Source organism: Hirundo rustica, chromosome 16, assembly GCF_015227805.2.
Source record: "Hirundo rustica isolate bHirRus1 chromosome 16, bHirRus1.pri.v3, whole genome shotgun sequence".
Lineage (NCBI taxonomy): Eukaryota > Metazoa > Chordata > Aves > Passeriformes > Hirundinidae > Hirundo > Hirundo rustica.
The window spans coordinates 2352771-2365457 of NC_053465.1; the positions used below are offsets into that span (position 1 = coordinate 2352771).

The 12687-nt window shown below is 53.9% G+C and overlaps 1 protein-coding gene across 3 annotated transcripts; it reads left to right on the forward strand.

The window, feature by feature from the left end:
• The first annotated feature begins 155 nt into the window (after nucleotides 1–155).
• CSTF1 (cleavage stimulation factor subunit 1) lies at nucleotides 156–9318 on the forward strand. 3 transcript variants are annotated; one of them, XM_040080198.2, is made up of 7 exons: nucleotides 534–878; nucleotides 1651–1812; nucleotides 2507–2702; nucleotides 3865–4142; nucleotides 5441–5638; nucleotides 6138–6528; nucleotides 7831–9318. In XM_040080198.2, exons 1-7 carry the CDS (start codon nucleotides 759–761, stop codon nucleotides 8088–8090), a joined length of 1605 nt encoding a protein of 534 aa, XP_039936132.1. In that variant the 5' UTR covers nucleotides 534–758; the 3' UTR covers nucleotides 8091–9318. The 3 variants fall into 3 exon arrangements, with proteins under 3 accessions (XP_058278723.1, XP_039936132.1, XP_039936133.1); XM_058422740.1 differs by lacking the exons at nucleotides 534–878; nucleotides 1651–1812 and adding an exon at nucleotides 156–173; XM_040080199.2 differs by lacking the exon at nucleotides 1651–1812.
• Nucleotides 9319–12687: the final 3369 nt, after the last annotated feature.

The window sequence follows — 12687 nt, forward strand, 5'->3', positions numbered from 1 at the left end:
GCCGCGCGCCGCGTTGCGCACTTTGCGTAGCGCCGCGCCCCCCGGCGCGCGCCTCCCGCGCACTTCCCGCCGGCCCGGCCGCCGCTTCCGCTACGCAAATCGCGTAACGCGCCGCGCTCCCACCTGTGGCCGCCGCCGCCTCCGCTCCGCTCCGCGCCCGGGAGCGCCGCCAGGTCAGTCCCGCTCCCGCCAGACCCCCTCCGAGACACCCCCATCCACCCCCGGGCGAGGCCGGGGAGCGGCGCTGCTGCCACCGCGCCAGGGGCCGTGCGTGAGCGGGGCCATTGTGTGGCTGCCCCCCCGGACGGGCGGAGCAGGGCCGGAGCCTCCCGGTGCGTCCCGGCCGAGCGGCCCCGGGCAGCGCCACGTGCCGCCAGCGCTTTAGGGCGAGTGCGAAGTGCGAAGGCACCGCTCGGCCCCGGCCTCAGCCCCAGCGACGCGCGGAGCCCTCGCGTTCAGGCCCCGGCAGCGCCCAGAGCCGCGCGGCTCCCGAGGAGGCGCCGGGACAGCGGCAGCGCGGCCGGTCAGCGAACGCGGCCCGTGAGGAGCGCAGCGAGCGCGGCGTGAGCTGCCCCGGAGCCCGCGGGTCCCTGCGAGGCTCCGCGGAGCGAGGAAACTCCGCTCGCCACTTGGGGCTCGTGAAGAACCGCGATCCAAGGCAACTTTTCGCTGTCTCCGCGGTGCTGAAAACAAGAGCGAAGGAGACCCTGGTTGTGTGTGTTGGTGTTTACAAGCGGTTCAGGATAGGTAAAAAGAAGATGTCGGGTCGCCGTGTCGCTGCAGCGTGTGACAGACGACAGCTGCCCCGGGGCATGGCGAGCATGGCAGCCCCGCTGCTCGACCCGCGCCCGCTCCGGCTGCCCTTTCTCGAGGCTGACGTGAGTAGGACTCGGGGAGGGGACGGTTTGCCATGGGGACGGGGCCGGGCCGGCCCGCAGCGCCGGGCAGCAGCGCCGGCCGCTTAATTCCCAGCCCGTTCACGTCTCCGTGTTTGGGATCCGGGGTCTGGCGGAAGCGGCGCTCCGGAGCTTTGCGGCTGCGACACAAAAGAAGCCCCGGGCTCCCCCCGCGCCCGCTGGGGGCCGGGCCCGCGCCGCTCTCCCGCCCGCGATCCCGCCCCGAGCGCGGCTCCGCGGCCTCCGCCAAGGCCCCGCCGCGCCCGGAAGGGGGAATGGGGACGGGGAGAGGGATCCCCGGAAGGGGGAATGGGGGGATGGACCCTCGGGATCCCCGGAAGGGGAGGAACGGGGAGAGCGACCCCCGGGATCCCTGGAGGGAGGCATGGGGAGCGGGACCCCTGGGAGGGGAGGAATGCAGAGAAGAGACCCCCCCCACACACCACCCCCCGGGATCCCTGGAGGGGAGAATGGGGGAGCGGGACCTCCGGAAGGGCAGGAATGGCGAGGAGGGACCCCCGGCAGGGGGAACGGGGAGAAGGACCCCGGGATCCCCAGCGGGGGGGGGGGGTGATGGGGATCGGGCCCCCGGGCCCCCCGAAGCGGGAATGGGGATCGGGAACGGGGATCGGTCCCCCGCCATCTCCCCCCATCCCGGGGGGGGTTCCCGCCACGTGACGCGGGGGGGGGGGGGGGGATGGAGGGTGTGGCGGTCACGTGACGCCGCCCCGTTGTGTCGCCCCCCCCCCCCAAGAGCCGCCTCCCATCGATGTGCGGGCGCTCGATGCAGCAGCCTTCGCGGAGGAGCGTCCTGCGGGCCCGGCCGCCCCCGCCGCTGCCGCCGCCGCCGCTCGATGCGCTCCGCGCTCCCGCCGCCATCTTAGGGGCAGAGCGCGGGCGGCAGAAGGAAGGCTCGGTACGTACCGGGACCGCCGGGGCCGCGCCGCCCGCGGCTCCGGCACCGCCCCGCACGGGGCTCCGGGCCGGCGGGAGGGCGGGGAGGGCGCGGGGCCCCCGCGGGGCGGGCGGCGGGGCCGGCGCGGTGCTGTCCTGCGCGCCCCGTGCATCCATCCATCGGAGCCCGGGCCCGCCGGCGGCACCGGCTGGGTCGTTCGGCTCGTGCCGCGGCTCTGCTGCCGGCTCTGGTGCTGCTTAGCACGGTCCGGCTCGGTTTGTGGCCGAGGTTTTCCATTTACACAGAAAACAAGCGCAACAGGTTTTTCCTTCCCTTTTCCTTCCTTTTCCCCCTCTCTTCCTCCCCCTTATCTCCCCCCTTCCCTTCTCTTTTCCTTCCGTTTTCCTCCCCTTTCTCCCAGCTCTTCCTCCCCTTTCTCTTGTTTCTTCCTCCCCTTTTCATTCCCTCTTTCATGTCTTTTCCATCCCTTTCTCCTCCCTTTTCCTCCCCTTTTCCTTCCCTTTCTCCTGCCTTTTCTTTTGCATTTCCTCTTCTTTCTCTCCCTTTTCCCTTCTGTTTCCGCCCTGCTTTCCCCCCTGCCTCTCAGCTTTTCACCAAAACCACCGCAACATTTGCCTCCAGCCCTGAGATTTGTTCCAAGGTTCTGGTGGTTTCATGCAACTCTCTTGTGTATGATTTTTGTTCTTCATTCCAGGCCCCCCCAAGGCAGTCCCTGCTCACAATGTATAGGACAAAAGTCAGTTTGAAAGATCGTCAGCAACTTTACAAACTGATAATTAGTCAGCTGCTCTATGATGGATACATCAACATTGCCAATGGCTTGATAAATGAGATCAAACCACAGTCTGTCTGTGCACCCTCTGAACAACTGCTGCACCTAATTAAGTTAGGTAAGCCGGAATCAAAAGCTGACATAAAAGTCTAGTTTCTAATTCCCCAGTGAATTATAAGGTTGGTGTCACTCGAAAGACACCTTTGATGCAAAGGTGGTGTCTGGTAGTAGCACAACACTTGTACATTTGGGTACAGCCTTTGCTCTGGAGTTTTTTGAAGGGCATTCCTGTTTCATTAGCAACAAACCACATCCCTGAGTGCTGCCCAAATCTGTTTGAACTGCTGTAAGGACACTCAGGGTTCTGAGAACATCCCAGTGAACGGATCTGAGCCCACAGATCTTAGGGGAAATCTCACCCTTGCAGTTCGGCTGACTTCAGAAATAAATAAATCCTATCTGGTTGTTCTGACAGTGATGGAGAGGAGGCAAGTCCTTCCATTGGCAATCTTTGCTGGCTTTTATATATCAGTCCCCAGGAAACAGCTTCACACTCTGGGCTCTCAGCAGGGCTGTCACCTGTTCTGTCCCTGTTCTTCCCTCTGGAAGTGCCACAGTGTAGGGAGAACAGGGGAAACCCCTGAGCTGCTGCTGGAACAAGCTGACCAAGTCCTGGAAGATCTCTGGCCCTGACACCTTGTGTAACTCAACTGGTTCTCCTGCCTGAACTAGCTGAGTTCTGAGGGTATAAATCTGTCAATCTTTCTGTCTGTTTGAAATACAAATTTTAGACTTGAAATGAGGAGATGAAAGCAGCAAAAAGATCACGAGTGGGCTGAAAACTCTTGTGTCTGCCCTGTTGCCACTTCCAGTGCTGAACTCTCTGGTCTGTAGCTGCATCCTGGAAATAAAAGTTTGTGAAGTGGGTTTGAAGACCAGCAGATTTTTCCCCTTGCAGTCCCCTTGCTGGGGTAGCTTTAAAACTGTAATAGCGTTGGGGCTCGTTGCTCCCCTGTGAAACGCTGGCCAGAGGCCTGTGCATGGTCCGTGACCGATTCTCAGTGCATTTATCAGCCCTGTGCAATCCTCACCGGGGGCATTCCCGGAGTTAATCAGGAGCCGTGCCTGCTGCAGCGCAGCTCTCATTCACTTCTCCCCGGCGCTGTGACCAAACCTGCTCTGCCAGCTCAGGGCTGCCTTTCCCAGAGCCTTCCCTGGAGCCGTGGCGGGCTCTGAGGAGAAGGATGCGGGCCCTGAGCGCCGCCCTGCTGTGTCCCCAGGCATGGAGAACGACGACAGCGCCGTCCAGTACGCCATCGGCCGCTCGGACACCGTGGCGCCGGGCACCGGCATCGACCTGGAGTTCGACGCCGACGTGCAGACCATGTCCCCCGAGGCGTCCGAGTACGAGACCTGCTACGTGACGTCCCACAAGGGGCCCTGCCGCGTGGCCACCTACAGCAGGGACGGACAGCTGATAGCCACGGGCTCGGCCGACGCCTCCATCAAAATCCTGGACACCGAGAGGATGCTGGCCAAGAGTGCCATGCCCATCGAGGTGAGGGGTTGTGAGCGCTCTGGGAATCCTGTCCATGCCATGTCCATTGGGATAATGGACTGTAATCACACTGGGAATCCTGTCCATGCCATGCCCATTGGGATAATGGACTGTAATCACACTGGGAATCCTGTCCATGCCATGTCCATTGGGATAATGGACTGTAATCACACTGGGAATCCTGTCCATGCCATGCCCATTGGGATAATGGACTGTAATCACACTGGGAATCCTGTCCGTGCCATGTCCATTGAGATAATGAATTGTAACCACTCTGGGAATCCTGTCCATGCTATGTCCATTGGGATAATGGACTGTAATCACTCTGGGAATCCTGTCCATGTCATACCCATTGACATAATGGATTGCAGTCACTCTGGGAATCCTGTCCATGCCATGCCCATTGAGATAATGAACTGTAATCTTGGAATCCTGTCCATGCCATGCCCATTGGGATAATGGATTGTAGTCAGTTTGGGAGTTATCTCCTTGTCATGGCCGTTGAGATAAGGGGTTGAACCACTCTGGGAATTGTGTCCATGTCCTGCCCATTGGGATAATGGATTGTAATCACTCTGGGAATCCTGTCCACATCATGTCTGTACCTTGTGGCCACCTCAGTGGGTTGGACTAAATACCTGGCTCAACATACTCCCTACTCCAGCAGCTGCTCGTGAAGTCCCTTTGAAGGAGGAAGAGCCAGGGCAAGGACAGTGGTGTCACCCCTGGCAGCAGGGAGAGAACTGAGCCAGAAGTGGCTTCTGCTGGGTGCTGATGGTGGCAGTATTGACTGAGCACAGTTCATGTTAAACCCCCTTGTGGCCTCTGCAGCCCCCATGGCCGCCCATGTTCTCACTGGGTATTTCAGAACTGATCCTCACATTGCGTTACCTTTCTCCAAGGCTTACCATGGGGCAGTGAAAAGTGGGATATTTTGTGCAGAGCACAATTTGCTTTTATTCTCAGCAAAGAGCTGCAGTTTTGGTGCAGCTTCTCTTGATTCCTCCAGCAGTCAGTGTTCTGCATCGGGCTGTTTATGAAGATTATATTTTCTTGCAGCAGTTCTCTGCTACTGAAATAATTTGTCCTTGAGCTGAGCTATTTTGACTTTCATAAAGATACAGGGATCTTATTTGTTGACCTATAAAGGGCCTTCAAAATACCAAGGGAACAGATTGTGTGTCTGGTCGTGTCAGAAAGGAGCTGCTGTTCAGCCACTCTGGCAAACCTAAAACCTACTTTTCCTGTCAAAAACCTGCTTTATTTTCCACCAGCAACGTGTTGAATGTTCTTTGTAGGTCATGATGAATGAGACAGCGCAGCAGAACATGGAGAACCACCCGGTGATCCGCACTCTGTACGATCACGTGGACGAAGTGACGTGCTTAGCTTTCCACCCAACAGAACAGATCCTGGCATCTGGCTCAAGGGACTACACTCTTAAATTGTTTGATTATTCAAAACCTTCTGCCAAAAGAGCCTTCAAATACATCCAGGTGAGATACCGTGCTCAGAGCAGCCAGAGCTCAGATGTTTGAGTGCTGAGTTGCTGTGAGCTGAGCTGTGCCTCAGGTGATCAGGGCTATGGGGTGCAGGAGCACACAGGTACAACATTACAAAGACTGGGTCTTAATTCTGTGCATCATGGACACTTGTATCTAAATTAGAGCCTGTCAGCTTTTTACTCATTAGACCAAGTCTAGTCTGAATTAACTTGGAAGTCAATTCCGTTCTCTTTGTTTTGGAGGAGTGTTTGGGATTAGGTGGTGGTGGGCTTGGGGGGTGTGATATCCCAAAATAAGGGGGTGCTGCAGGCTGCAGGACAAAAGCTACAACACAGCCACAGAAGGCCTGTCATATCAATCCCACAGGAAACATTTTCCAGTTTGTGCTGATAATTCAGGTAGTTTTTTATCCCTTTAACCCCACCAGCACTGACCCTTCCAGCTCATCTTTCTCCCTCCCTCACCCCTCCGTGCGTTTCTAATCCAACAGGAAGCAGAGATGCTACGCTCCATTTCTTTCCACCCTTCCGGGGATTTCATCCTGGTGGGGACCCAGCACCCAACCCTTCGTCTGTACGACATCAACACCTTCCAGTGCTTCGTGTCCTGCAACCCGCAGGACCAGCACACGGACGCCATCTGCTCCGTCAACTACAACGCCAGCGCCAACATGTACGTGACAGGCAGCAAGGATGGCTGCATCAAACTCTGGGATGGCGTCTCCAACCGCTGCATCACCACCTTTGAGAAGGCGCACGACGGAGCTGAAGTCTGCTCCGCTATTTTTTCTAAAAATTCCAAGTATATCTTGTCCAGTGGGAAAGACTCTGTGGCTAAACTCTGGGAGATATCCACTGGTCGGACGCTGGTGAAATACACAGGTAAGTGGCAGGTGACATTCCAGACACCTTCTTTTCCAGGTGCTGAGCCACGGCAGGGATGGAAGTACTGTCAGGAAATAATAATTCCTAAAGGCAAAAGAGAAGCTGCTGCTCTGAGGATAAACTGCCCGAGATTCTTGGAAACATTTCCATTAGACCAGTTCCAGAAAAGAAACTGATTCTGGGTGTCAGTGTAAACATATTTTAGTCTCAGTAGGTTTTGGAGAATTTTCTGACACCATAACTCGCTCACTCCATTGTTCTGGAGGGAAGTTATCACTGAATTGGGGAAAAGTAAGAAGAAACTCTAAAGCTACTTCAGGGCAGTTAATTTAACCATTAGCTCTGTGGCTCTGTAGCCATGGCAATACTCTGAAATGTCCCTGCAGCTGGCTTGTTCCCTTTTTTGTATATTTCTTTCCAAGGATGCACTTGTGTGCACATCCTTGGAGCATGCTGACAGTGCCATGCTTGGATCTCCAGCAGGATTTAGGGAATAATGAAGGCTGTGGAAACTTTGCGTGTGACAGCAGCTGTGTGAGGAGAGGCTTTGGGGTCAAACACTGATGTGCTTAAGCAGTAGAAGCACAAAAGATGCTGAAAATGGTGTGTGTCAGCTTTTGGGGTTTGTAGGTGTCTTTTTGCAGCCCAGCTCTGCTGCTCCCGGCCAGCAGGGAGCAGCACATTCCCGGGAAACCCGTGTGGGATCCCAGCTAGGATCTGTGCAGTGCTCAGTGTCTGTAGGTACGGCCAAGGTGGGTTATACAGCAGGTGCTGTGTGGTGAATACACTGAAAAGTCCTCAAGGATCATCAGACTCTGGGTTCTCCTCTCTGTGTTCTTTCTCCTTGGTCACAGCTGAAAACCTTGTGCAAAAATATAAGATAAAAATACTCTTGAAGGTAAAGGATTGGACATGACACAGCTGGAGTAGGTATTATTTCGGTCCTCTAAGGAATTTTAGGATATATACAAGGACAGCAGCAGGAATTTCCCCTTGGAAAGGGAGGTCAGGCCTTGGAACTGCCCAGGAGGGTTTGGAGTGCCCACCCCTGGAGGTGTCCAGGAACCCCTGGATGTGGCACTCGGTGCTCTGGGCTGGGGACAGGGTGGGGCTGGGGCACAGGCTGGACTCAAACCTTTCGATCCTGTGCTAGAACTACAAGAGAACATTCATTACTGTATCACCTGCTGCTTGTGGCAGTGGTTGAACAGCACAGAAAACAGAGCTCCTCTGTAGAAAACGGATCCCCACAGCTATTGAAAACTCCCTAAAGGTGCCTGTTTTGCTGCCCGCGTTTAGGTGCTGGTTTGAGCGGGCGCCAGGTGCACAGGACTCAGGCTGTGTTCAACCACACCGAGGATTACGTGCTGCTGCCGGACGAGCGGACCATCAGCCTGTGCTGCTGGGACTCGAGGACCGCGGAGCGCAGGAACCTCCTGTCCCTGGGCCACAACAGCATCGTGCGCTGCATCGTGCACTCGCCCACCAACCCCGGCTTCATGACCTGCAGCGACGACTACCGGGCCAGGTTCTGGTACAGGAGATCCACCACGGACTGAGGAGGGGTTCCCAGGCTGAGGTTTCCCAGCTGCTGCAGCCCCGGGTGTTGGTGCTGCCAGCAGCCGCCGCCGGGGCCGCGTTGGATTCTGTCGCACCTGGCAGGAGAAGAAGGAATATCGAGACTCTTCGCCCCACGCTAGTTTTTTTTAATTAGTGTGAGCGGTTTAGTTTTTGTAAGTCATCTCTAGTTGTACTGGAGGGAGGGGACGGAGGATAAAATGATCCTGGCAGGGAGGGCTGAGCTTGTTCCCCTGCCTGTCTGGAAGGCACACGGGATAAAGGGACTGTGTCCTGCTCAGAGTGGGCAGAAGGAGCCAGTTCTGCTCTGTGCTGGGTCTGTGCAATCCCACTGAGCTCTGGCAGAGAACAGGTCACACAACGAGCAGCAGAACTTGGTGTAGATACTTCAATGAAGCCTTAAGCTGCTTTCAGCCACAATTTCTCATTTGTAAAGCTCTGTTTGTATCTTTTCACTCCAAGGTTTTGGTGAATTCTTTTTCGTGTTTTTTGTTTATTGGCCAAGTAGGCCTTCAGTTCTGAGGTGTGCCATAAGAATTCAAACAGGATTTTAAATAGTTTAGATGAATTCAAGAAATGGTCTTCTAGTTCTGATGTTAAAACTCAGATTTCATCTCATCCTCTTTTGAATTTATCTTAACAAGCAGGACCTCAGAATGAATTCCTAACAGTTTTAAGGAATATCCACATTGCAACTAAAATGTCACAGTGCTGCTGCAGGTGAAAATGGGAATAATTTTGCCTTAGAGACGTTTAGTATCCTCTCAAAGAAAGGAACTTATGCATCTGAATTTTTGTATGTGTTCCTCAGAAACGTCACTGTTGCACTGTTTGACTGGGAAATCTTCATCTATCTCTGTTACACAGCACTTCAATTACATCCTTTTTTAATTAGTCACAAACCCAGTGCCCATTGTTAAGAAACTGTGCTTAAAACTTCTCTAAGTTGGAAAATTCACTTCTTGTTCTCCCAGAGATCTGCCTGAGCAGAGTCTCACCCTTGTTTTTTGGGGCCTCCTCGAGCAGAGCTCTTGGGCATCACGGCTGGGAGGCTCCTGTGCTCAGAGCTCAGCACTTGCCTTTGTGAGGGTTTTTAAATGTTGAGGTGGTTCTTGCTGCTGGATTGACTTCTTTACACTGAGGAATTGTCAAGGGCTGCTGAGGATACAGGTTTTGTCTGTATTTAAATAAAGATTGCCTTTTAAAAAGCTCTTTGATACATAAGAAGGAATTGTATTTGTTTTCTGTGTTACGAAGGAGAAATGGTCGATATGGGAGGCTGGGACCTGGGAATGATGAATTTGTTGTGTTCTGCCTGAATCAGGTACAATTATGGACTCAAAATGTAGAATGTGAGATTTTTTAATATTTTTTTAAAGAATGAAATTTCATTTTCTCTTGAAAAGCTCCCTCTGTGCAAAGCATTTCTGAGGCCTCCTTGCTCCTCCTCTGCCTGTGAGTTTGTGACCCTTCAGAAGCGGGGGTGGTAAGAGAGATGGTGCTGGTGGCTTTTCTGGTGGAGAAACGAGGAGAAGCAGAGCTGGGGGAGGGAAAAGGGAAGTCCTGACACAGTCACTGAGGGGTGATGTGGGATGGGTGGCAGAAGTGGCTTTTTTATTTTTGGAGTGCCACCTTTTTTTTAAATTCTGCTAAAGCCCCTGATCATAATTCACGGACTTGTTACTGGCCTTTAGGATCTGCTTTTAAAACTTTGTTTTTGTGGTTTATGTGTTAAAACACCGCTGTGGTTGTGAAAAGTGAGAGCTCTCACCTCAGCCTTCTGTTGCTCTGGGGGCTTGAACTGGCAGTGCAAGACCAAAAAGTGACTTTTTTAACAAAACCATCCTGCCATTGGCACCCTGCTGCCTTTCCACATCCCAGACATCCTCCTGAGGCCACAAGGTCGGTGGGCTTCTGTTGGAGAAGGAAAGGCTGGGAAAAACTGAGCTCATCCTGTTGAGGGAGAAAACAACCCCGGGGTGAAGTTTAATGTCCAAGGCCAGGTCAGATGGAGCTTGGAACGACCTGTTGTGGTTGAGGTGTCCCTGCCTGGGGAATGAGGTGCTCCCCAAGGTCCTGACCCATTCCCTGGCTCTGGGAACCTTTCCCTGGGGAGTCTGGAGGTGCCTGGGGTGCCTGTTCCTGATGGGCTCCTGCTCCGTGCTGCTGAGGAAGCCAGGAGAGCCTGGCTGTGGAATCCTGCGCTGCTGCCACTGTGGCAGTGGGGTCTTATCGTGGCTGTGCAGCTCCTCACTGTGCCACAGCCCTGCTCTCTCTGCTGCAAAAGAGGAAACAGGAGCACGAGCAGAGGGCTCTGACTTCCCGCTGCTTCACTGCAACAAGCTGGTGGCACAAAGACCAGGGAAAATCACACTTGCACGCATCACTCTCTCACTTCTAGTCACCAAAAGGGCTTTATTTGGTTTTCATTCTGTCCTCCTTTTATCTTCTGTTGTCTGAGATACCCTCTTAGATGAGAAGCTCGTTTACGAGTGGCTGTCAGGGGCAGAGCTCCCATGGACTTTGCTGAGGGGGAGTTGCCCACGCGCAGTGCCTGGGCACGGCTGAGGTGTCCCCGTCCCACGGCAGTGCTCCGTTCTGCTCGGGGAGGGCAGCGACAGCGATGGACGCAAACCCCAGGAGCAACGCAGCAGCAAAGGTAGGGCTGGGGTTTGGGGTTTGAACTCGGTGGGATTCTTGGTGATGTTGGAAGCAGCACTGAAGAGACCCCTCCAGTTCTGGCTCTTCGTGGCGAGAGAGGCATTGAGGGGCTGGAGCTGGGGAAGGTTCTGGAGCCCCAGGAGAGGCTGAGGGAGCTGGGAAGGGGCTGAGCCTGGAGAAAAGGAGGCTCAGGAGGAACCTTGTGGCTCTGCACAGCTCCTGACAGGAGGGGACAGCCGGGGGGGTCAGGCTCTGCTCCCGGGGAACAGGGACAGGAGCAGAGGGAGCAGCCTCAGGCTGGGCCAGGGGAGGCTCAGGGTGGACAGCAGCAGGAATTTCCCCATGGAAAGGGAGCTCAGGGATTGGAACTGCCCAGGGAGGGTTGGATCCCCATCCCTGGAGTGTCCAAGGAATCCCTGGAGGTGGCACTCAGGGCTCTGGGCTGGGGACAGGGTGGGGTCAGTCACAGCTGGGACTCGGTGGTCTCAGAGGTCTCTTGCAGCCTCAGTGGATCTGTGATTCCGTGAAATGTTTGGGTTCCTCATCTCAGGGGGACAGAGAGCTCCTGTACCTGATGTTCACCCGAGTTTTCACAGTGACAGAACCCTTCACTGAGTGGGAGAAATGCCTTCTTGGCGAGGATCCTGAATAAAGCAGGATTGAAAACCAACAAATACCTGGAAATAACCATGTTTGTGAAATTATAAAGATAAAATGTCAAGGTTCCATCTTACTGCTGTGCTGCAGTGACATTAGAGACACAGATCCTTTGCCAGAGACTTTCGGTGACAGCCCTGGTGCCCTCTTGTATGACATAATTTCTTTATGTTACGTGCAAACCAGAAAACATTTTGAAACACTCCGTGTTCCTATTTTGAAAGACTGGACCCAGTGTCTAAGGTTTGTTACATTTATTTCTCTATCCATATCCCACCTAGATAAAATTTCTATAGATCAGAGGCCCTGCTGCAGCTGTAGGGGTTGGAGAATGCTGAAATCTTGATTCAAAGTCAGTGCCTGGCTGTCCTGCTGTCTAAGAAGTGTAATGGAATTAATTTCATCATGGATTCTGACCTTAGTGTTTACTGTAAATAAACTGCCTCCTGGAAATTTGATAGAAAATGTAGTGGGGACAGGGGGAAGCTTAGTTGGAGGTCAGTGAGTCATTTTTTTACACTCTAAATTTTCCATCAAGGCTTGTAAAGATTAGGGGGGCTACTTTTCACATTGAGTCATCGGTAACTGAAGCAGGACATTTTTCATCTCTGTTTAGGAGAACTTTCTAGATTTATTTCCAGTTCTCTTGAGTGGATTGTCGATAAATCGATGTAATGGTGGCAAACTGATTCCCTGTTGTGCTGTGAGCATTTTAAACACGGCCAGAGCCCACCCAATCAACTTCAGCCGAGTGATAAAAAAACAAACTTATCTCTGCAACATCAGTTATGGGCTGTTTATAAGGGCCCCACCACCCTGGCAGTACTGTTTATAACAATATTGGAATAATATAAAAATACAAAGGGGTTTTTTTTCTACTCTCTGGACTCCTTGAAGCACCAACCCTATGACAGGAAACGCTCTGTGATTATCCTGCCCCAACTATTGCACCTGCACAGGGAAAACACCTCTGAAGGCGATTTCAGCTGGGGTTCAGGCAGCAGAAGTTGATGTTTGTTTGTTGTTGCGTATCCAGTGGCAGCACAGGAAGCGTTGCACCCCTTGCTGCAATTTCAGACCCCGTGAGCTCCACGGGCTCCTGCAGCGGGACAGCTGCGGCCGAGGGGCTGCCAGGGGGAAAATGGGACGGTGTTTGGATGTGCATGGAGTGGATCTCCATGGAGTTTCTCTCCCCTAAAATGCCCCGTTCACAGCTTCCCACCTCGCCCACAAATACGGGAGTGGGGACTGAGAGACTCT